General features: G+C 35.8%; 1 protein-coding gene across 1 annotated transcript in view; it reads right to left on the bottom strand.

The window, feature by feature from the left end:
- Positions 1 to 5892: 5892 nt before the first annotated feature.
- Positions 5893 to 23754, bottom strand: part of ERICH2 (glutamate rich 2) — a 29214-nt gene continuing 11352 nt past the window's right edge. Inside the window, exons 7-11 of the mRNA XM_016165360.2 lie at positions 21804 to 21952; positions 18778 to 18962; positions 14564 to 14621; positions 6731 to 6802; positions 5893 to 6096 (exon numbers count right to left, since the gene is read on the bottom strand). Coding sequence (XP_016020846.2) covers positions 5978 to 6096; positions 6731 to 6802; positions 14564 to 14621; positions 18778 to 18962; positions 21804 to 21952 — 583 coding nt within the window. The 3' untranslated portion in view covers positions 5893 to 5977. The remainder of the gene's footprint in view (positions 6097 to 6730; positions 6803 to 14563; positions 14622 to 18777; positions 18963 to 21803; positions 21953 to 23754) is intronic.

Raw genomic sequence — 23754 nt, forward strand, 5'->3', positions numbered from 1 at the left:
GAAACTGGAACCGTAAAGAGAGGGAAGTCATCATTGTTGCACTAGCTCAGTCCCCTTCATGATAAGGATTTACATATAAGAGCACACTAGAATTTATTTACACCTAGTTCTCACTTGAATCATCTGCAAATCTATGCCATGGGTTTTCCCAAAGCAGTCACCTGGAGCTCATTCTTTCTATCTTACTCTCAGCTGCAAGGCTGAGGTCCTTCTTTCTTTGTCTTTGGGTGAGTCAGGGATCCATTAGATTGTACAACCTGAAGTCTTAAGCAACCCTCAAATGTAATGGTTAGTCAATATCATCTGAGGTTATAGGCACATTGTCTCAACTTCATAGCCAGGGGCAAGCCACAAATAAGCATCTGAGCATGGGGAGACTTGAAAGGGTAAAACTTTTTTTCCTCTTTTCTAGGACTGTATACTCCACTTCTCCCAACCTCCACCCCTTGATGTGGGGCTTGGCCATGTGATTTTCTCTGGCTACTGGAATGCAGCTGAACTGTAAACCCACGAGTTTTGGGCTGATGTGTTTTGCATCACTTTTGTGGCAGTAGCTGACACAAGGCCAGGGAGAGCAAAGGTGGGACCCAGAGAAATGTTTTGGCATAGGCTGCCCAGAATTGTCCAGTTTGGCCTAATGGTGGCGGTGGTGGTGAGTGGGGTACATTAGAGACACATCTTTCTCTGTCTCTCTCATTTTAGAAACATGACATGGAAATTATTTGGTTTACAGCATGAATTCTAAATTTACTATTGCCTCTATTTTGCTGATGAAGAAACCGAAGTCCAGAGAGGCTTCAGGACTTCCCAGACCACGCAGTGAGAAGTGAGCTGAAAACTCTTCTTCCTTCAGTCCCAGTTCCCTGTACACTGCTCAGTGATGTCTCCTAGCTCTGCCACATAATAACCATTTGACCTGGGGAAATCACTCTCTCCAGACTCCCCTAATGAGAGGGGTAGGTTATCAGATGAGACCAGGTAAGGCTTCATTCATCTAAAATAATTTTGTAATAGTGTTTGTGACTTTTCTCACTGGGGAATTTTCTCTATTGTGAATGCTAAGGACTCCTTTTGACAGCCTTTTGAGGTCTTCCAGGCAGCTTGTTACAGGAGTAAAGGCAAAAATTTTAAAGTTACTCAAATTCAAATCTCAATTCTACTTAGCTATTATTTAACTGTTGTCAGTCTAAATTGTCTCATCAGTAAAATGAGGGCTAATATCAGGTCTGTGGGCAATCTTATCTGACGTCCATAAAACTCAGCAAGTTCGACTGTGTCTAGTTTATGATGTTTAATAAATGTTAATTCTTGCTCTTGTTCCTCCTCCTTAGTTAATCATGATTTTGATCCATTTAAAGGTTTTCTCCTTGGATGTATAAGCTAAGTCTAATGTGTTTTATTTTGTTGCCCATTTATTCCAGCAGAGCTTGATCATCCCCTGACATGGACTTGAGGCCCCTCCCGTTAGGGATTTAGAGGTTTTTTAACCCAGAGAAGTTTTGATTCTGAGAGAAAACTTTCTGATGGGATATTCAGACTCACCTGAGAAGTAAAAGGGAGCCAGTTTTGTGACAAAGTCCTCATTCTGCCCCAGTGACCCTGGCCTTCTTGGCTGTTTCTTGAACATTCTAGGCATGCTCCCACTGTGGAGACTTTGCAATCACTGTTCCTTTGCTTGGAGAGAAAAGCTCTTCCCTTAGTACTCATAAGATGTTCATCCTTATTCTGTCTTTGCCCAAAAGTTCTATGTTATTTTTTCAGTAAGACCTTGCTTTAAACTTCTATTTAAAATTGCAATTCTCTCCCGCCCATCCCCCACATAGTACTCCATATCCCTCTCGTTTTTTCTTCCTATAATACTTTTTATATCAGTTGACATATTGTATATTTTATTTATTGTTTCTTTCTTCTCATTAAAATATAAGCTCCATGAGGGCAGGGATTTTTTTTTTTTTAAACCAACCCAGCACAGAATGGTTCCTGGAACACTATAACCACCCAATGTATATTTTGCTGGTTTTTATTTTATGCAGCTAAACAGATAAAATATTCCTAAACTCTTTAGCTGACCATCTAGAAGGCACCTAGCAACTGCAGGATAAGTGTAGACAGTTGTTTTGCATCAGTTTCTTTTTCACATCTGGATTCAGATGAGAAAATGTAGAGAAGGAAGAAATAAGTCCCCAAAAGTTGAAGCCCCTAGGAGACCTCAATTAGCCTAAAAGAGAGCAGCCCAGTTACATTATTATTCAAACCACTGCTTTAACAGGTTGTAAAAGTTTTAGTTTGAGACAAGTTTCTTAAAATAGTCTTTTAATTCCATTTAGTACATATGGTTTTCAATATTTTTTCTTATTTTCTTTCATTGGTAGGTTGCAAGTAAAGAGAAGATAGCTTTAGGATGGTGATGTTGGTAGCTGATTTAAATATTCTGCTCCACCTGTGGTTGAGTTCTTCTGATACCAACAGGAAGAAACTGAATTTGATGCCTGTTATGATGGGGAAGAGATATTCCTTCTAACACACTGTCCAGTGGTAGACAGAGAACTGAAATTCGTCATGTTTACAGAGTGATCATTTTCAAATAATCCTTTCTATAGAAAGACTTTTAGAATAATTTTTATTAGAGATGAAGATACACTTAGGGACCTGAGGGTGTAAAACACCAAAAGCTTGTTACAGAGTAGAAGAGGAAGCATGCTAAAGTATTTAAAAAGCACAAAAGGAACTCATGAAAGTTAATTAACTATGAAAAATATATGGGTAATGTCCCCATGTTCAGTTGTCCAAAAAAAAGATAATAAGAATGAAGATTCGCCAAACAAGCTCTGTACATTGGTTACCTATATACCCATCACCATTTTCAAAACTTTATAGGAGGAAACTCTCCTCCCAATCATAAAATAAAGTCCTTGATCTGACTGGGCCAATGTAGGTCACATGTCCATGTGTGGAACACAGTAAGTCACCAGAGAAATGCCATGTGCTGGTTGCCTGAGTGTCTTTCCTGAATCCCCCAGCTGTATGTGTGGGAAGTGAATGTCTGAACAAAATCAGGGCTCTTTTAGCAAAGAAGCTGGGAGGGGTGGATACTGCGTAGACAGCCAGTGGATATTCACTATATTCACTTTCCTGATTTTCTTCTTGGCTGTTCTTCTCAGTCTCCTTTGTGCATTTTTCTTTCTTGGATCACCACTTAAATATTGTTCATCGTTTCGGATAATTCTATTTTCAGTCCTCTTCTATCCAGACTACACTTTCTCTGTAGGCCACCACTGCCATATCTTAGATCACTATATCTGAACAAAGAGATGTCTGTTATGTGTTATTTGAGTCTAAAACTGATAACTCCTAATTATGGTATCTATCTCTAGCCAAAGTGTCTCTTCTAAGCTCCATTCTATGAATTCCAAAAAAACTAACATCCAATACTTTCTGTGGTAGGTAGAATAATGCTCCCTCCCCCAAAGATGTCTATGTCCTAACCCCCAGATGTGATAAATATGTTAGGTTACATAGCAAAGGGCAATTAAGGTTACAAATAGAATTAAAGTTGCTAATCAGCAGACATTAAGGTAGGGAAGATTACCCTAGATTATCTAGATGGGCCCAAAGTAGTTACAAATGTCTTTAAAAGTAGAAGAGGGAGTAAGTTTCTGATATGACTTGACAATGTCTCTGGTGATAAACAGTCTCTCCTGTTTCCCAACTATTTCCCTTGTTTACCCCCTCTTAGCAAAGACCCTCGTGGAGCTTACCAAAACTCTGATCTTTTGTATTTGAGTTGACCTATCTGGCCCTAGCCTGAGAACTCCAAAAGTTCTACTTGCAGACCTAATCAAGACATGTACCCCAGGTCCTGCTGCTCACTCTCTGCCTCCACCTGACCTCCCCAGGCATAAGGTATACCTTCTCCAGGACCTGAGAGTAATAAACTTCTCCATTTGCTTTTCCTTGAGGTCTTTGTTGAACCATGGCTCACCATCCAACACCCCAGGGACACAGGGGAGAGAGGACTAGAGAGAGTGCAGTATGAGAAAGTCTCAAGACATTGCTGGTTTTGAAGATGAAGGAATAGGGCAGGCAGGAATGCAGGCAGGCTCTACAAGTTGAAAAAGACAAGGAAACAGATTCTCCTAGAACCCTCAGAAAGAATGCAGTCTTGTTGATGCCTTGATTTTGGCTGAGTGAGACCTATTTTGGATTTCTGACCTCCAGAACTGTAAGAATAAATTTGTGTTGTTTTAAGCCACTAAATTTGTTGCGATTTGTTACAGCAGTCATAGAAAAATAATATACTTCCTATACTTGTATAAGTTAGCTGCCCACATCTCCAGCAAACCTTCCTGTTCCTGTTCTTAGCAGATGGTACCACCATATACCCAGTTATCCAACTGGGAGTTATACTTGACCTCTACCTCTTCCCCACATTTAATTTTTCACCAATTCCTGTCAGTTCTTTTCACCTCTAACTCCTCCATTTCATTGCATCCCTCTGCTACTGCCTTTTTCTAGGCTATAATTTTGAACTGCTAGAATTATGTAATAGTGGAGTTCTATATTATACTCTGTTCTCTACATTTTCAGATATATGTATATATGTGTATATATAAATTTTTTAAAATTGAGATCCATAGGCAGAAATACATCTCACGTTATGATCTAGGACACACACACACACACACACACACAAACCAAAGGTTTCACAGAACCATAAATCCCGTACTCTTTTGCAATGTGTGCTATTTTCAATTCTATGTAATTTAATTTTAAAACCCCACAAATTTGTGACTTACTATAATGATTTCATTACTGACCAGTGGATCATGACCTGTAGTTGGCAAAAATATTTTTCTAACTGGCTACTAGAATTCTATTTATAAAATAGTTATTATTTTTCTTAAAATCCTTTAATGGCCTCCTACTACTCTCTAAGGATAAAGTTCAAACTTTAACATGGCTTATATGGTCATTCATCATCCAGCCCTTTTATCACTGTAGCTTCGCCTGTCTCTAACTGGTTCATTTTCATTTTGCAACCTAATCTTACTTACTTTCTGGCTCAGGATGTATCTAATACTAGAACACTCTTCCCCACATCCTCTTCTTGTAGCTAATTACCACTCATTCTACCTTCTCAGATTAGACTTCACTTCCTTCTGAATGCTTTCCCTGGATGCCTGGAGTGGGTTACGTGTCCCTCTGTGTGCTCCCTTAGCACCCTGGACTTCCTCCATGGCAGTGTTTATCACCCTATTATTTCAACTACAACAGTGCTATTTAAGAGCAGGGACTGGGTTTTGTATACCTAATAGGCCTTCAGTAAACATTTAGTCAATAAATAAATGGAACTATTTCCATGGGTTCTCATCTTAAGTCCATTAAGTGGAATTCTCACACATTCCCATGTTCAGTAAACATTTAGTCAATAAATAAATGGAACTATTTCAATAGGTTCTCATCTTAAGTCCATTAAGCGGATTTCTCACACATTCCCATGTTGGTTCTTTCACACTATTGTAACATGTTATTAAGTTCCAAAGAAGGCAACAGTCTGAAACTCAACTGTCTACATAGATACAACTTGTTTGCTGAGTCCTTAAACAGTTTTTAGAGTTTAGCTCTGTGTAAAGCAGCCTGTAAAGCTGTGTTCAAGATTCACTAGATCTCTCATGCTGGAACATAACTAGCATCTCGAAGTCTTCATTTCCTCATGGGTTTGCTGGATTAAATAAATTACTGTGTAGAACAATACCTGGCACATAGTTAGTGCTATGTGAGTGTCTTCAATTTCCATTTTCCTCCCTGAGTAACTCATATTAAGCTAAGACTTAAATATTAAGGAATTCAAACTAACATGCATAAATTAAAGAACTCTACCAAATAAAGACGTAGACTAAAATGCAGCTCTTTTCTTTATATTTCCATGGTTTACAGTAATAGTTACATGAAGATAAAACCATAGAAGCACCTTTCATCACTCGTCTTCACATTCATCCGAGCTTTCTTCACTTAGCTCCGAGCTTTCTCCTTCACTCTCACCACTACTCTCTTCTTCACTACCTTGATCATCTTCCTCAAGATTTCGAGCTTTCTCTGCCATAGAAAGGAAGAGAATTGCTTAAAATGTTTCATAACATTTTTACTCTATTAAAAATCATAATTCTCCTTGCTTCTGCCTCCACCGAGAAATACATATTTTTGGAACATGAGAACTGAGGTGAATTGAACTTTGCTAACTGTATGTGAGGTTAAAGTAGTAATGCAAAGAAGAATATATTTTTACTGGCATAAAGATGTTTGTGGATTTAAAGTAAATTTAAAACTATAAAATGTTTACTATTGTCAACATGATTCTTACTTAAACAGAATAAGAGTAAGTGAGATTTAGGATAATTTAGAGGGTACTGGCTTTCCTTGGAATTGTGGGGTAGTCCCTTTAATACATGAAGCAATTAATATATTCTATTCCCTCTGAAGACTCTGTCAGGCTGTGATGCCTGTGCCCAGGAAACCTACTTTATTTGGGCAGTTCCACACCACAGAGAAAGAAGTCCTCATGACCATCCACAGAGGACAAGCTGGTTTTGTCAAACCATCCAAGACAACCATTTAGCTCCTTAACTGCTTCCTTAAGATGTACTTTACCAAGCTCCTGGGATAATGGGATTTTAAATAGTGACTGCTTATAGTTCTATGAGAAAGAATGAATTTCAAATTTTAAATTTACCCATCAGCAACATTTCTTCAATAAGTGAGAAAAACTCCTTGGCCTCGGGATTTTCTGGTTCATAGATTAGGACTGAAAATGAACAACAGAACATATGTTATTAATGTTCAAACTGTTTCGGCAAACAGGCTCCTCAGAATGAGATTGAAACTGCCAGTCAGAGTAAGTGTAAAAGCACAAAGTGATAAACAACAATTATACCATGGGTATATTAAGTGCAAATAGAGAGAATTCTCTACTTATGTTAGGTGCTTTGTGAGACAAATAATCCTCATTTTATCGTCTACTTCCTGTCCAAAGAATGCAATATCTATTACTATGAGGCATCATCCCTCACAAGCCTGAAACCAAGGTGTTTTTTACTATAATCATTCTGCAAATAAGGTACAAATCCTGCAAAATATGGAGACTCTGCTAAAAAGAATGTGTGCCTAGAGGTCTACTAATCCCTCGCTTCATCTCACTGCCCCTCCCCCTATGTCTACATGACGTCCTTTACTAAAGACCTCATCTGAACACAAGGAGCAGAGTTTCCGCCCCTACTCCCTTCTTATTTTTCTTTAGTGAAAGCTCTTCCATGGTAGAGCTGCCAGTTTTAAAAACTCATCTTTCAAATAGGGAAATTGATATTTCTTATTGTTCTTCATCCTTAAAACTTTTACCCTAGTTTACAACCCAGTCAGCATTTACCTAACAGTGTTCTCCCTCTTCATCAGACCCATTGTTTTAGTACTATTTAATCCTTTTTGTTAATCCTTTATATGCATGTGTCATCTTTCCTTTGGACCATACCAATAGAATTTTTTTAGGTTTACTGGTATGGTATCAAAGTCCTAGAGGCCAGAAAAATTTACACCTTTTGTTCGAGAGTTTTCTAGATTATTTATTTTTTCAGATCTTGCTCTACACACCTCTCTCTACCTTCTTCCTACCAGCCTTGAGGAGTATTCATAATTTTGCATTCTCCATTTAATGTTGTGACACTGGCATGATATCTTGATGGCCCCCAGAGGGCACTGGAACATCAAGTGTGCTTTTGGCCTGGCTAAGACATGAGTGAACTGTATGCAGAGGGTTCAACTAGGACCCATTGGCTCACAGGACCTCACCCCATGTGGCTTTCATCCCAACACTTCAAACCAGCGTCTTCATTTCCTAATCCACTAACATAACAATCTACCACAATCTGGTTTAGCATGACTGTATACTCACTCAGAAGCCGCTTTTAGGATCCTATAGGTATTTAAATATGTTTCAAGGTTTCTAATAAAAGTAATTTTTTAAACATTTTAACTTGGACCAAAATACACTTATCATTAGCAGTCTAAATCTTTCTCTGAGGCTAAGCCTCTTTCTGGAGCAGGGTTTCTCCACCTTGCCCCCTGAGATACTAGTTTCTTAAGATTTTAATATGTATTTGGGAAACTAGGTTAAATGAAGTAGCTCAGGTAAAGCTTACACTAAGAAACAATTGCAAGATTTTACAGAGCCATTAATATTCTCATACTATTATGAATCTTATAGAGGAAAACACGGTTTCCCCAAATTATTATTTCCATGGAATCTTTTTGGTAGAACACTTACTAAGAAATCTTGAATATTCCTTGAAACACAGTTTAGAGAATTCCACATTGGAATTAGGACTATTCCATGGGACTGGAGGATGAGGTCAGCTACTGTCGTGGTTTAACAAAACCTGCTGGCAACTGTCAATTTTCAGAGTGAGAGTAAGATATATGCTTTGAAACTTAGCCTAGCAGTATCCATTCTACATGATGAATCAAAAATTCTTCTTACTCTCTGGCAGGCTAGCAGAGTTTGTAAAAAACTAAGAGAAGCCTGTAGCACATGCAGTTGGTGTCCTGGGGGTTATTTCCCAACCTGGGCCCATAAGCAGAATCCAGCCTTAAAGAAAGACTGTCAGATGAGAATCCTGGTTCTGCCACTGTCTAGCTGGATTATCTTGGGGAGAGTATTTACTATTTCTGTACTTCAGCAAAAATACTATCAACCACAATGGGCTATTTTAATAAATCAATGAGATAATTCAGATAAAGTACTTAATTCAGTCCTTGGAGCATAGTAAGTGCTGAATAAACATTGATTGTTATTCGTTTTCCTAGAGAAAGGGTTAGTTCCTTCTTAAGCATTCAGTGGATGCTTTCTTCTGGCTTAAAGGCTGGGGCAGGGAGCTGGGGGTGGTTCTTCAGTCCATGGGGCTCTGAGTCCTTCAGACTGAAGTCTATTCTATGGTAGACTGAACATTATTCTTGTTCTTTGTTTACATCCCTAGTGTGCCTGGTACAGCTGGAGTCCTCAAAACATTAAAAAATGGAATAAATGAGCATAAACAACTGTGTAGGAAGCAGTCCTTTTTTTTTTGCCTAGATAAAATTAATTACTCTAGGCTAATAAGAAAGGGTGATTATTTTACTCAAAAAGAAAGAAACGTTACAGGAACTATATTTTCTCAAGATACATTTGTATTTGCATTAGACTTATAATGATAAGAATCATTTTGGTTTTTTAACCATTATTCTTAAACTTTTACAATTATCATAATTGATGGAATAGGTCTTCCAGGCCTAAATGTTTTTTGGTGTTGGACCTAGCGCTGCCTGTGAACAGAAGTGTGGTGACCTAAGAAGACTAAGCTGCAGGTTCCCTTCTTAGAGGGGAAGAGACCAAGAAATAGGAAGATTGATTGGCACAAAATTTCACAGTCATTCATGAGATGAATTAAGATAAGTAACTGGGACTCTTAACTTTCAGTCTCACTTAAAAATCACTTTTCTAGGCTGCCTCCAATGCCTGGCAGGAAATGGCATGGAGCAGAGATATCGGTTCTGCATGAGACAGCAGAAAAATGGCTGAGGAAATATTAGGACCATATAAAAACTGAGTGTGGAAGAGAGATAAAATTTAAGTCTTCATCAACAGAGAAAATTTCTTGGGGTAATCCAATACACATTTTTAAAAGGGGGGACAAAGAGAAAGGAACCCATGGGTATCTGGGACACCAGGTGGGCAACCCTGCAGCCAAACAGAGATATAAATAATTATACTGTGATTGGACAGCAAGAAAACAAAACAGGAACCTAAAGCTTGTTCAAGAAAATGAATCTGTAAAACATTTCTGTGGGACAAAAATGGATTATTTCATATAAATAGAAGCCATTTCAAATCTGATTGATCTATAAAGTCTATCTTTTCCAAGTCTCTGCCTGCTTGACCAGAAGTGTATGCTTATTAATCAAACGATGAAACAGAAATAGAAAATTAGTAGACAATCTTAGGCTTTCAAATCAGACCTGGGATCTAATCCTAACTTTACCATTTAGTAGCTCTGTGACTTTGTGTGAACTAGTTCTCTTTGCTTCTAACCTCAATTTCCTCATCTGGAAAGTGTGGTTAATAATATCAGCCTCACAGAATTATTTTAAGCATTCAATGAAATACGAATGCTCCCCTAGTAAGTGCTAAATACATAAAATACAAATATGCAAATGTACAATCTATGTTTACATATGTAATTTATAAAGATATAAATACATACAGAGAGAAAGGAAGAGTCTGTAGAAGAGCTAGAAGATGGAAAAAAGAGAAAAAGGAATATCTATATTGTAAGAATTTACATATAATATTTCGAGGTCTATGCTAGATGAAAAAAAATTCATTTTGTTTGTTGCTCTAAATACAGAGAGGAACTTGCAGCAGCGTCAACCATCTCTGGGCCTCTTTCCCCATGTTTCTTATCAGCCTCTTCTTCCTCTGCAGAGCAGTGCTCTTTCCCAAATGGCTCCCTAGATCATGGTGCCTTTATAGGGGCCTCCTTAGCTCCTTTTCAAATAGACTAGTCTAGTTTTAGAGGCATCACTATTTCACACAGACTGAAAAGAGTGAACTGTGTTACTGGATGAGCCAATAGGGGTAAAAACCAAACCAAACCATAACTATGTCAACCTCAAAAGGGTTTAGAGCATGTGTGATTTCTGCTTTCTCTTCAGCTCCCAGCATAATATCTGGTACAGATACGATGCTTAATGTACATCTGTTGGAAGGAGTGAAGGATGAGAGTGAGGTTTTAAAGAGATATAACTCAATTATGAGAGATCAATTTGGATTTTTTTTCCATCTATACTGACTTGGCACTTAATGTGTGTTCACTGGTTCGAGTCAGGTCAATAAACATTTTATTGAGCACCTGCTGTTTATGCAGTATACTGCGGGCTAACAGTCAAAATTGACTGACAGATATGGTGATTATCAGTGCATATATTTTATAAACTTCAGCCAGAGGCTTTCTGAAAATGATTAATACAGAAATATGATATATAAAATTTCCCACAATTAGACTTCACCAGAAACTCAGAGAATTGGGCACTAGAGATACAGTCACGCACTTTTACACTAGCTCCACAGAGGAGAAAGGTGTTGTGGAAGAAGACGGGTCCCAGTTCTGCCTATGTCACTAGCTCTCTGAGTGGGGCTGAGCAAGCTGCCTAATCTCCCTCTGCTTTAGTTTCATTATTTGTAAAAATAAAGGATTGGACATGATTCCCTCTAAGGATTCCTTCTGAATAGAAATTCTATGTGGGCCATCAAAAATAGTTTTGATCAAAATATTTAAAGGTCAAAAGTGCAAAACAAGGCAAGTTATTTTGGATATAAAAGAGGTAGTGTTAAAGTATTCAAAAATTAAAAATTAATTTAAAAATTAGCTAATGATTTAAGAAATATTGTATCCATAGTGAGGACTCTGTGTAAGGCAAGTGAGAGTAGACCCTCATGATCCCTATAGTATATATTCACTTCAAGGACTTTTACTATGAGACTTAAGTCTGACACTAGTTAATATTTTGAGTCCTATTATTAATAAAGTTTAATTATAGAGTTGCCATTTCACTTTAAAAATAACTATGACAAATATATTCGAGAAGAAGATGGGCAAAATAGTTTGAAAACAATTTGGATTTCAACAGAGAGCTGGACTCTTTAAAAATCATTAAATAAATGTTTTAAGATTTAGAAACTATGATCTTCAAAATTAAGAATTCACTGGATAATAATGGAGTCAAGCAATCTAACAGATGCGGAGTTCAAAACACTGGTTATAAAGATGCTCAATGAACTTAGGGGAAGTGCAGATGAATTCAGTGAGAACTTTAACAAAGAGATAAAAAACATAAAAATCGAAATGGAAATTATAAAAGGGAACCAGTCAGAAATAAAGAACACATTATCTGAGATGACGAATATATTAGATGGAATAAACAGAGTAGATAAAGAAGAAGATCAGACCACCAATATAGAGGATGAGGAAGCCAAGGACACCCAATCAGAAGGGCAAAAAAAAGAAGCCAAGACTACAATAGTAATTTAAGGAGCCTAGGGGACACAATTAAATGTAAAAATGTCCATGTCACAGGGGTACCTAAAGAAAAACAAGATGTTGAAAAGCTATTTGAAGAAATAATGATGGGAAACTTCCCCTACTTGGTGAAAGAAACAGATATACAACCCAACGAAACTCAGAGAGTCCCAAGAAAGAGGAATCCAAAGAGGGCCTGACCAAGACATATCATAATTAAAATAAAAGATAAAAGCAGTTAGTTATAAGGGAGCACCATGAGACTGGCAGCTGATTTCTCAAAAGAAATTATGCAAGACAGAAGGGCTTGGCACAGAATATTCAATGCGATGAAAATCCAAGATCTACAACCAAGGATACTTTATCCAGCAAAGCTATTATTTAGAGTTGAAAGACAGATAAAGAGTTTCCCGGAAAAATAAGCTAAAGGAATTAACCAACAACAAGCCAGTATTACAGGAAATGTTGGAGGGGCTTCTTTAAGAAAAAAAAGTATCAAAAACATGAATAAAGAATAGTAATAACTACATTCCTATCAACAATGACCTCAAATGGAAAAGAATTAAGTGCTCCAACCAAAAGATAGAGTGGCTGAATGGATAAGAAAACAAGACCCCTACATATGCGGCCTACAAGAAACTCACTTCAGATTAAAAGACACATACAGGCTAAAAGGAGGGGGATGGAAAAAGATACTGACTTGATGGACCTGGAGGGTACTGTGCTGAATGAAATGGGTCAGACAGAGAAAGACAAATATCACATGATTTCACATACATGTGGAATCAAAGAACAAATAAACAACAACAACTATAAAAGTGGAAATTAACTCATGGATACAGAGACTATTTTGAGGGTTACTAGATTGGAGGGGGTTAAAGGAATGGAGAAAAAAGGCAAAAGGATTAAGATGTACAAGCGGATAGTTGCAGAATAGACATGGAGATATAGAGAGCGTAGCATAGGGAAGATGGTTAATAATGTAATAAATATGTAACGGGAGAGCGGATACTAGAGTGGGGTGATCTCTTTGAGAGTTATGTGGATCTCTGATCACTATACTAGTGAAACTAGTATGTTACTGTATGCCAGCTATAACTGAAAAAACTCACTGAAATGCACCATGTAAATACAAGCAACTAATTATCTATTATATTTCAATAAAGCCAGAAAAAAAAGAGGCTGCAATAAAAAATAATTAAAACACCAAAGGAAAAAAAAGAACTTACTGGATAGTTTTATTAGCAGAAGATAGGATAAGTTAACTTAAAGTGAGTCAAGAGAAAATACACATGAGAAGAAAAAAAATGAAAAAAACAGAGCTAAGTGTAAGATACATGTGGTGCAGCATGAAAAAAAAGTTTAATATATGTATAATTGAAGACCCAGGAAGAAAAAAGAGAGACTAGGGCAGAAGTGATATTTGAAAAGGTAATAGCCAAGAAATTTTCAAAGTTGATGAAATCATCAACTGACAGATTTAAGAAACTCAGCAAACCTCCCAAACCTCTCTTTGTATAACAAAGGCAAAAAACCCCACAACTATTTTGAACATAAAGTCAAATCACTAAAAAACAAAGACAGAAAGAAAAGTAAGGTAGATCATATTATTCTTCTATTCAGAAGTGTCTAGTGGTTTCCCACCTCACTCAGAGAAAAAGTGAAGGCCTTAAAATGTGAAAAGGTGCTATGCAATCTGCATGACCCCTAACCCATAACCTCTGTGACCTCATCTACTACCACACTTCCCCTTGCTTATTCTGCTCCATTTATCCTGTCTTTCCTGCTATCCAATAGGCACACTCGCATCTCAGTACTGCTGCTATTAATCCTGTCCTGCCTGGAACTTGCTTATTCCAGACTAGTTTCCTCAACTTCTTCAAGTCTTTGTTCAAGTCTTTCCATGAGACCTCCAGGACCATCCTATTTAAAACTGCTTTGCCTCCTCCTAGTATTTTCCAGTCCTTCTTCCCTACTTTGTTTCTCTCCATAGTACATACCATTTATGACAGACTCTTTATGTATCAGTTTATTGCCTGCCTGACACTAGATATAAATGTGGGATTGTTATCTGTCTTGTTGACAGGCACTGTATTTCCAGTGCCTGACACATGTAGGCACTCAAATATTTGTGGAACAATTGCATGTTAAGTAAAGTTTGCTGCAGTACCTGATACTTCTTTGAAACTAAAGGCATAAAGGTCTTACCGTTGTCATGAAGGTAAGGATTTTGACTTATTTTCCAGTGGTGGTAATTAGTCTCTGCTAGTTGATCCCACTCAAAATTGGCCAGAAATCTAAATTAGTCCTTATACTAATCAACCTAATTTACTATCAAGAAATCACTGAGACACTATTAGGGAAATTCATTAGACTTATAATAATCAAACCATCTTACATATTATAGAATGTATTTAGAAACAAAGAAAAGATTGAAAAATGGGAAAGTACTTTGTACTTACTCATCTGACATAATTTTTTTGCCAAATGGTAGTCTTGGCTCATTTCTGCTCTCAGGAACTGGAACACATTAAGAATTTTTCAGATAAGTAGTTTTGGAGAAAATTTAAATATCAATTATAAACTCTCTAGAAAATATTTCATTAATGATTAACTATTTTGCTTTTAACATTTACACAATTTTTCCAGAAGTGAGTCTGTAATCAGTCAATTAATTACGAGTATTTAAGGACTTCTCATGGCAAGGCAATATAGAATAAGTATGATATCTCTACTTTCCTATGACCATACTATATAAGTACTACTGAATGATTTGAGAATATGCAGATTGACTCAAATGGCAGAGATAGTGAAGACATTAATATTTTAAAATTCCTTTGGTTCAGATACAACTTTTATTTGTGAATTTAGTCCATAATTACAACACTTAGTAAAAAAACATGCAGAATAACAATTATATACATGCTTTCTTCTAGGAAGAAAATATAGTAAATATGTCTGTTTTCCTTATATGATTCTATGGCTAGCATTTGGGTTAAATTATCTAAGAAGGCAAGCATATTAGCATTTTCTTTGTGCTAAAAAACTAATTGAGACTTCTAGCCATGATGGAGTTAACAGAGACCAGATTTACTCTCCCTCCTTAAACAACCAGAAAATTGGACAAAATATATGAATCAACAGTTTTCAAATGCTGAACAGACATCACAGGACAGTGATTCATCTCCAAAAGAAGATAAATAAGATGGGACCTATATTGCCTCAGTTTACTGCTTTTAGGCTGTTTCCAGGAACCAGCATTGGCAGGGAGAATCCAAACAGAAACCAGTAATCTAGCTGAGCTGAAATAACAGTATAGAGTTCAGAGAGGCCAATGGAGCCATAATTTTCAAGGGAGGAATGAACTTCACAGGCAGAGAGAGAGAGCTCCAGCAACCTGCAGAGATGTTTCTTAGAGTCTTTGGCTGGTACCGATCTGCATATGAACATGAAGAAACTGAGGCTGAAGAAAGAATCACTGGCACTGGAATGAGCAGGTGGAACAATCACTGGACCTCTCATAGGGCTAAGAGCTCATGTTCTCTCCAGCCAGAGTGGAAGGTCCTTCGAAATCACAGAGCTTTAGGAAGAGTCCTCATGAGGTTACTGCCTTGGCAGTGTCCCCACACTATGAGGGCTGCTCTGGACCCTCCCAGCAAAGCTTAAAAGCAAGACTTAAAAAGTGACACCTGCTTCCAAGTAACTCAATTGTGTGCAGATCAAAGTTCTATAATATTCAAAGAAAAACAACAAAAGTTTGTAACTAAAAACATGAAATTTATGATGTCTAGTATTCAGTAACAAGTTACCAGGCATGCAAAGGTGCAGGAAAATATTTTAATCAAGAGGAAACTTAATCAATAGAAATTAACCTACAATTGAAAAAAAATGATAGCATAGCAGGTAAGCATACATGCCATATGCTCAAAAGTAGAGGAAAATATGAATATAATGAGAGAAATGATAGATAATATATACTTATATTCATTTTACAGATTCTATTTTGGAAGGTGCTGGCAGCTAGTAAAGCCCAGGTATGCTGATAAATATTCTACAAAGAACAGAACACTCCGAAGCACCAAAGGATTACCCAATTTCAAATGTCAGCAGTGCCAAGGTTAAGAAATCCTGCAATAGGTTGAAGAAGAAAGAGAAAATCTGAAGTATCCAACTGAGATTCTATAAATTGAACCTATAACCAGCCCGCCCACCCTGCCTCTCTCACTGCCCAGAGAAAAGATGGCAAGGTGTTACAGACAAGTCTCACCAGAAGTCTCTAACTCATTTTGCTGGGCGAGCACAATTTTAATCTCTGAATCACACAGACATTTCCAATAGGAAAATTATAAACTGATCTACTTAATAAATTATGATATGAAAACCTTTTACACATCAAATCCAGCAAGATACAGATGAATATAATGTGACCAAGTTGAATTTATCTCAGAAATTCAAGGATGGTTCAACATCAGAAAATCAGTTGTTAATGCACACCAACAGATTATAAGAGAAAAGCTATAATCTAAATATATGTGAAGAAATATTTTTTAAAACTTTAATCTTCATTTTTGAAACATAACATTTTTTAAATGTTAAGAATATAAGGGGATTCTTTAAATTGGAATCTATTAAAAACTTTTATCAAAGATTGTACATAATGATACTATTTAGAAGCATTTAAATTAATGGAACAAGAATTTTGGAAAGTACCATTTATGTTTAGAAGTGGACCTCTTACCTAAAGAAGAAAAAGGAAAAGGTAATATGAATGATAAAAATCAGACGTGACGGGATTGTAAACAAAGAAAATGCAGGCCAAGCTATAAACCATTAAAGCTAGTAAGTTGGTATATCTAGGTTGCTATAAACAAGATTAGCATATGAAAATCAATGGCGTTTCTATACCTCGTAATAATTAGAGACTAATGAAATGAACCCATTCATTATTATGACTAATTACGAGATCCTCAAAAACAAATGTCCCCCAAAATGTGCAATTCCTTTATAAAGAAAATTCTAACACATTATCGAGTGATATTAAAGAATGCATTACTATATATAAAATATATGGGGTGAGGTAGGGATAAAAGATTGGAGGATGGGATTATAACTGCAAAAAATAGATTGTGAACTTAAAGAGACAGCAATAGAAATTTAAAATTAAATATACAGAGAAAAAGACAGGAAAAAAAGCAACATCAATGGCCTTTGAGACAATATTGGGTGGTTTAACATATATATGTGTATTTGTAGTCTAGATGAAGAGAGGGAGAGCAAATGTCAGAAAATATATTTAAAGACTTAATAAGTGAATATTTTCCAATCCCAGTGAAAACTATAAATTCATAGATCCAAGAACCTCAATGAACAGAGGAAATATGAAGAAAATCATATCAAAGCACAGCAAATCAAACTACCAATAATAATAATACAAATGAAAAAAATTTAAAAACAGGCAAAAAAATTATAATGCAAGTGAATTAAGATAAAAATAACAGCAGACATCTTTTCTGAAACTATTGATCTTTTCCTATTAGACAATGGAGCAACTTTCAAAGTACAAGAAATAACCTGCACTTAGAATTCTCCAGCTAACATATCCTTTAAAAATGAAGGTGAAATTAAGACTTTTTCAGATAAACAAAAGCTGAGAAAATTTACTGCCAGTATAACTGCATTATCAGTTACATTGAAGGAAGTTTTTCAGGTAGAAGGAAAATATCAGGTAGAAAGTTGGATCTATACAAAGCTATGTAGAACATAAGAATGTGTTCCAAAAAAGATATTTTTCAATTAAAAAAAAATCTCTTAAATGATAATTGGTCATTAAAACAAAAATAATAATGATGTATTGTGGGGCTTATAACATATGTACACATAAAATGCATAATACAAAGGAAGAGAAGGGGAAATGAAAATGTAATACAATAAGTTCTTACAATATACACAAAGTTGTGTAATACTAATTAAAAGTGGACTGTGATATCACAAGTGGGGTAAAATTTTTTTGTTCTCCATAGAATTATCAGTAAATGTTATGTACAGTGTTTGTGTGTGACATTTCAGGCTTCAGTGCCTCTGCACATTGTTTCCTATGCTAGGAATGCCTTCTCACTTGTTTACCAGATGAATTCCTACACTTCCCTCCTCCTTTAAGTTTCTAAGATGTATTCATGTCTCCTCCTTTAGAAATCCTTCCTTTTATATTGTTTTTCCTGCTTTTTTTCTCAATTAGTCACTTAATCCTCCCTGTTTGCAGAAAACTTCACAAATACTTCTACTAGCGCATATTTCATTTCTTAAAATCATATTATAAATAATATGTGCCTGCTAGTTCTCAAGGGTAGTTCTCATGTCTTATTTCTACACATCCCCAGTAACTAGCACGGTGCCATGCTTTATGTAGGAAGCATTCCTAAAAGCAGTCCTTAAGAGTTTTATACGAAAACTTCTCTTATTTCTGCTTCTGCCTTTACCAGAATACTGTAAGGCACTTCCAGAATCTTCTCTCACCTTAAATCTGGTGAAAGTAGTAAGAGAGATGAGTAGCCAGGTAAGTGTCTGTATGTGGGTAAGTATCTTTTTACTATTGTTTTAATTATCAAGGCTATATATATCACTTAGTTATTTTAATAGTTTTAAGTTTCTTAAATTATAATGCACAAATAAAACTTACTTCTGCCATTAATTCTAATGGGGCATGAATATTTTTGTTTGGGTTACTGTCTTCATCATCTTCATCATTGGTGTCATCTTCACCATCATCATCTGTTGATTTGGACAACTTATCATCGATATCCTGAAGGCAATATTCATTATTTTTCTTCTGCTTTGCAATGACTGTATCTTTGCCCATTTCACCTAAAACATAATATACATAATTTAATAAATAAATATTGAAAAGTTCAAAAATTAAAAATGGTTACTCCTAAATTATATTACAAGTGTACATGCTTACTATCTGGCTTCCTGTTCTGGAATGTACTTTTTTTTTCATGACTGAACAGCACTGCAATAACTTACTTGATTTCCATTTTCGAAAAGGTAATACGACTGCCAAGTGAAAGGAAAAAGTCCAAACCAATAACATTGGGCTGTTGTTAATTGTCTGAATTGTTTGGTGCTTAAGATTTTAATAAATGAAAAACTTTTGTTTATAAAGAATATAATAATTTTAAGAAAAAAGAAATTAATGCTATTTTGGCTTTGGAAATAGATGTCCTAAGTTGTTCTTATAGGGAGGTAAATACTAAATAAAAAACTTGAAGAGTAAAAGTAAGACTGGAGAGGCTGAGATGCAAATAATTCTTAGGTCATGTCACTCCTTGGATACTTGAGAATAATGTTTCTTCTCTGTCTTTCTCTCAACACACACACACACACACACACACACACACACACACACACAAGAAATAAATGTGGTGTAGTCTACATATAACCAAAGATTACACAACATTATTAATGATTTTTCTTAATGTCAAGTCACAGTACCTATGACCAAACATAGGTGATTGAAAAATAAACAATAAGTTCTACTGACTACTCACCCATTCAGTGCCTGGCACTATGCTGAGTTCCAGGCACACAAAATAAATGGTCATTGACCTCAGGGTACTTGGTAACACTTTAACAAGAGAATCAGAAACATAATGGATAATTACAAAACCGTAGGGAAGTACAGTGATAATGACGTGTAGTAAATGGAAGAAGAAAAGAAGGCCTCACAGGTATTATCCAGTCTGAGTGGATATTTTTCCAGGGGGAAGAAATAGCATGATCCAATGCAGAAGCAAGAATGTATGTGGAGTTACAAACACTTTGATGCTGCTTAAGGCTCAAGACTGAGGCTAAAATGGTGACAGATGTGGCTGGAAGGGTAGGTAGGCGATAGCTGGAAAATAAAAAGTCTTGTGGGCCAGAAGCCTTGTGATTTATCCTAAGAATGACAGAACTACTAAGGAAATATTTTATGTAGGGAAACAAGTATGATCAATTCTGCATCTCTGAGGCAAAACTTGGATAGCAGAGCAGAAAGTGTTTTTGAGGGGAGATCCCCTACAGGAAAAGCAAGGGGAGAGATTAAAAGTCTCTTTAAAGAGTCCATTTGAGAGAGATGGTTAATGATAGGGCACAGGTAAAATAGGGATGGAGAGGTGGTGATAGATTAGGGAAATATTTAAGTTGTAAAATGTATGGCACAATCTATTGGGACATTTTCCAAACGTAATTCTTATACTATCTTGGTCCATTTTGCCATATATGTTTATCACCTATACTATTTACTTAATATTTTTCTTTTAATCTACTTTAACTTATAAATTTTGCCAGATTGTAAATATTATCATCCATGGAACTGATGGATATATTAATAAAAGTAACATATAATAATTATAACAAACATTATATGCCATTGCTCTTCTGAACAGTACATATATTAACTCCTTTTATTCACACTTTTATACCTTTCATAGATGAACCTCAGAGACAGGGAGGTTAAATAACCCAACTTTACACTGCTAATTAAGTAGTAGATCTGGGAGTAAGTATGGCTCCACAGTCAATATTCTTCCCACGTCTTTTTTTTCCTAACTCACATTAAAATATACTACTATTAAAGTAATATTTTAAAAAGTTTAATATGTGTTTCCTTTGGGAAACACTATTGAGTGAGCCTGCTGACTCCTATGGCTCTACAGATCTTTCACAGTTTCAAATTGAACTTGGGCTACACCATCCCTCTCCTGTAAGATTTTGAGTGTCTGGGAAGTCTCATGAGATGCCTTCTTTGATGGGAATATGGCTATGAGCTACTCTTAATAATGTAGAAACACTTGTATTAGAAAGAAGAAAACTGGAAATCCAGGAGAGCTCAAGAGAAAATATCAAGAAAACACAAACACAGGAAAGAAAAAATTGGTAAAACTCTTGACTGTAAGGCAAACTCCTGACTAAACAAAAAGTGCTACTCTAAAAATGGATACCAAGTTCTTCCAAGAATAGGATGGCTGGGATATTAGGGCCATCTACCTGCTTCTGTTTCATTTACAGTCTCCATCAGCTCACAATCATCCTGATCTTCCAGTGTGTACCCACCCCACCCTGTTCACAGACTCATCACACTGATGTCATCAGGGGAAGGTCAGAATAGGGAATGAAGGACTTTATGTGGTCACAAAAACTGTTTTATTCAATCCACAAACTCACACTGAGCATCATGAGAGGTGTCCTAATTCCTAGGTCTAAGGTAGTCCTCCCAGGTGCATTTACTAACATTATAGCACCCATCACAACCTGTAACTGTCATTGTTTGTTTATTGTGTGTTTATTATTTACTTTTAATAGTTGGCTATCTCCCACTAGAATATGAACTTCATAAGGGCAATGACCTTGCTTATTTGCTAACTACTGTATCCATAGCTTCTAAATCAGTGCCTGGCACTCAATAAACCCTTGTTGAATGAATAGAATTTCTTACTGCTCTCATAAATATTTTAATTCATTCTAAAAAAACCTATCATTATAATTTTATGTAATTTATACCCCTGGATCCTATACCTGTGTATCAGAATCATCTGGTACATGAATTTGAAAAATTACTGATTTCCATGACCTGCCCCAGACCTGCAAAGTTGTTAACATCTCAAAAGGTCATGGAAGGAGGGCTGAAATTAGAAGCTACTCAAATAAAACAAATGTTATTACCTGTGCTTTCTTTTAAGAAGGAAGATGACCATAGCTTAGACTGTAGATTTATTTCTGTATCTTTATTTTCAATACTCTTTGAAGATACTCTATTTTCAATATTCTTTAAAGAGACTTTATTTTCAATATTTTTTGATGAGACTTCTTTCCTAAATGTTAAAGTAAATAGTGAAAAAATATTTTCCTAGGTCACAATTCTGTTTAAGCCTCAAATATGGGTACACACACATTTTTAATACAATATAATAAACCAACAATAAACTAAATACCTAAATGCAGTGGAAAAGCATTAAAAATAAATTTTACTAATGATTAAAATTCTATTTCTACCTGGCATTTGTCTTTATGTAATGATTCTCAGAACCTTTTCAGAGTTCTTTAACATAAAGCACATATAAGCAATCAGTTCTGTGAATGTGTTTGGCACATCATTGTGATATATATGATAGATAAAACTATTCAAGGAATACCAGCCTTGAATTTTTTAAGTTTGTAAATCAGTTCTTATTATTGCTAAATGCTACACTTAGGGAGAGAGTCCAACACTAATATTAACCTTTGGTCATAATATAAAGTTGCCTGCTTTTTCATTAAGTCACTGAAATAGAAATGGGTTAATTTTCTCTTTCACCTTTTAAGTCTGAAACCTCATGTCAATAAATGCGAGACACAGGATTCTTCTGTGATGCACTGTTTACACACAGGCACCCAGGCTGGTGGGAAATAACCTCATGTCTACTTTCTGTGGTCTTAAGATTCTTTTAATATGTCTCATTTACCAAGTTTAAAAAATTCAACTTCTAGTTTACATGGAAAGATATAAAAAGATGTAAATTATTATTTTTTTCCCACAATGCTATGGTGGCTCTGTTTTTTTCCCCGTGGACATCTGAATCCAGAACATTAGTACAGTAGTTAAGTTAGTAGTATTCTTGTGCAATGACTAATAAAGAGGATGAACAGCTTGTGATATTCTTAGTACTATGGGAGGGAAGGGAAAAATCTTCACTTCCTTAGTATACATTGCTAAAGCAAAACTCCTCCCTGGTAATACAAGATGCACAGCAAAGATGATTTACATTTGTTCTGCCTCTACCTTCCTCAATTTTCTAATTGTGAAAGAGAGCATCCAAGAAGAAACTCTACATATGAAAAGTTGAGAAGTCACTTAAGTATTCAGTTTCTAGCATGGCGAGGTTCTTATTATGCCAAAGGTCCCCACAAGTGATTACTAGAATTTATTTCCTCTAATAGCTAATCTAGATAAAAGGGCTTTACTGCCTGCTTTCTCCCACCCCTATGAATTACAGTATTTCATTGAATCTAAGATATCATCTATTTATTAGAAGACATACTGTTAAGAAAAAGCATTGCCAAGTTTAAGATGCCATCAACTGTAAAAGATGTTAAACTATGAAGAAAATATATGTATAACTTCAAATATGAAATATGATACTTATATATTCACTAGTTATATCCTCAAGGAAGGGATTTTAGCTAGTTTAGTTCTGGGTATTTGAATAATTGGAAATGCCTTTAATAACCTTGATACAACATGGAGGAAGCCAACACACGCAGTGAACATGTCATAAAAAAAAATATACGAGCATGGCCAAGTCATCATTTTAACAGTAAAACATGGGTTTCTGTTCTGCTCACTTTCTGTAGTCTCATACACAGTTTTAAATAACCAAAGGTCCCAAAGTCCAACCTCCTCTTCCACTATAATGTACTGACTTCCATTTGAGAAAGTGATGTTATTAATGGTAACAATGCCTCTAACCATTAAAAAAAAAATAAGATAACCAGTATACTCTAAAAGATGTTTAATTTAAATAGTTATGATTAAGGAAAGATTCAAATTTTTATGTAATATCCTTTGGAAATGAAAGACAGTTAATTTAGTATCTGCTAAGGTTAGAGAGTTAGTCAAGTTAGATATCCCACTGGA

This window comes from Rousettus aegyptiacus, unplaced genomic scaffold (assembly GCF_014176215.1).
Source record: "Rousettus aegyptiacus isolate mRouAeg1 unplaced genomic scaffold, mRouAeg1.p scaffold_m13_p_2, whole genome shotgun sequence".
NCBI lineage: Eukaryota > Metazoa > Chordata > Mammalia > Chiroptera > Pteropodidae > Rousettus > Rousettus aegyptiacus.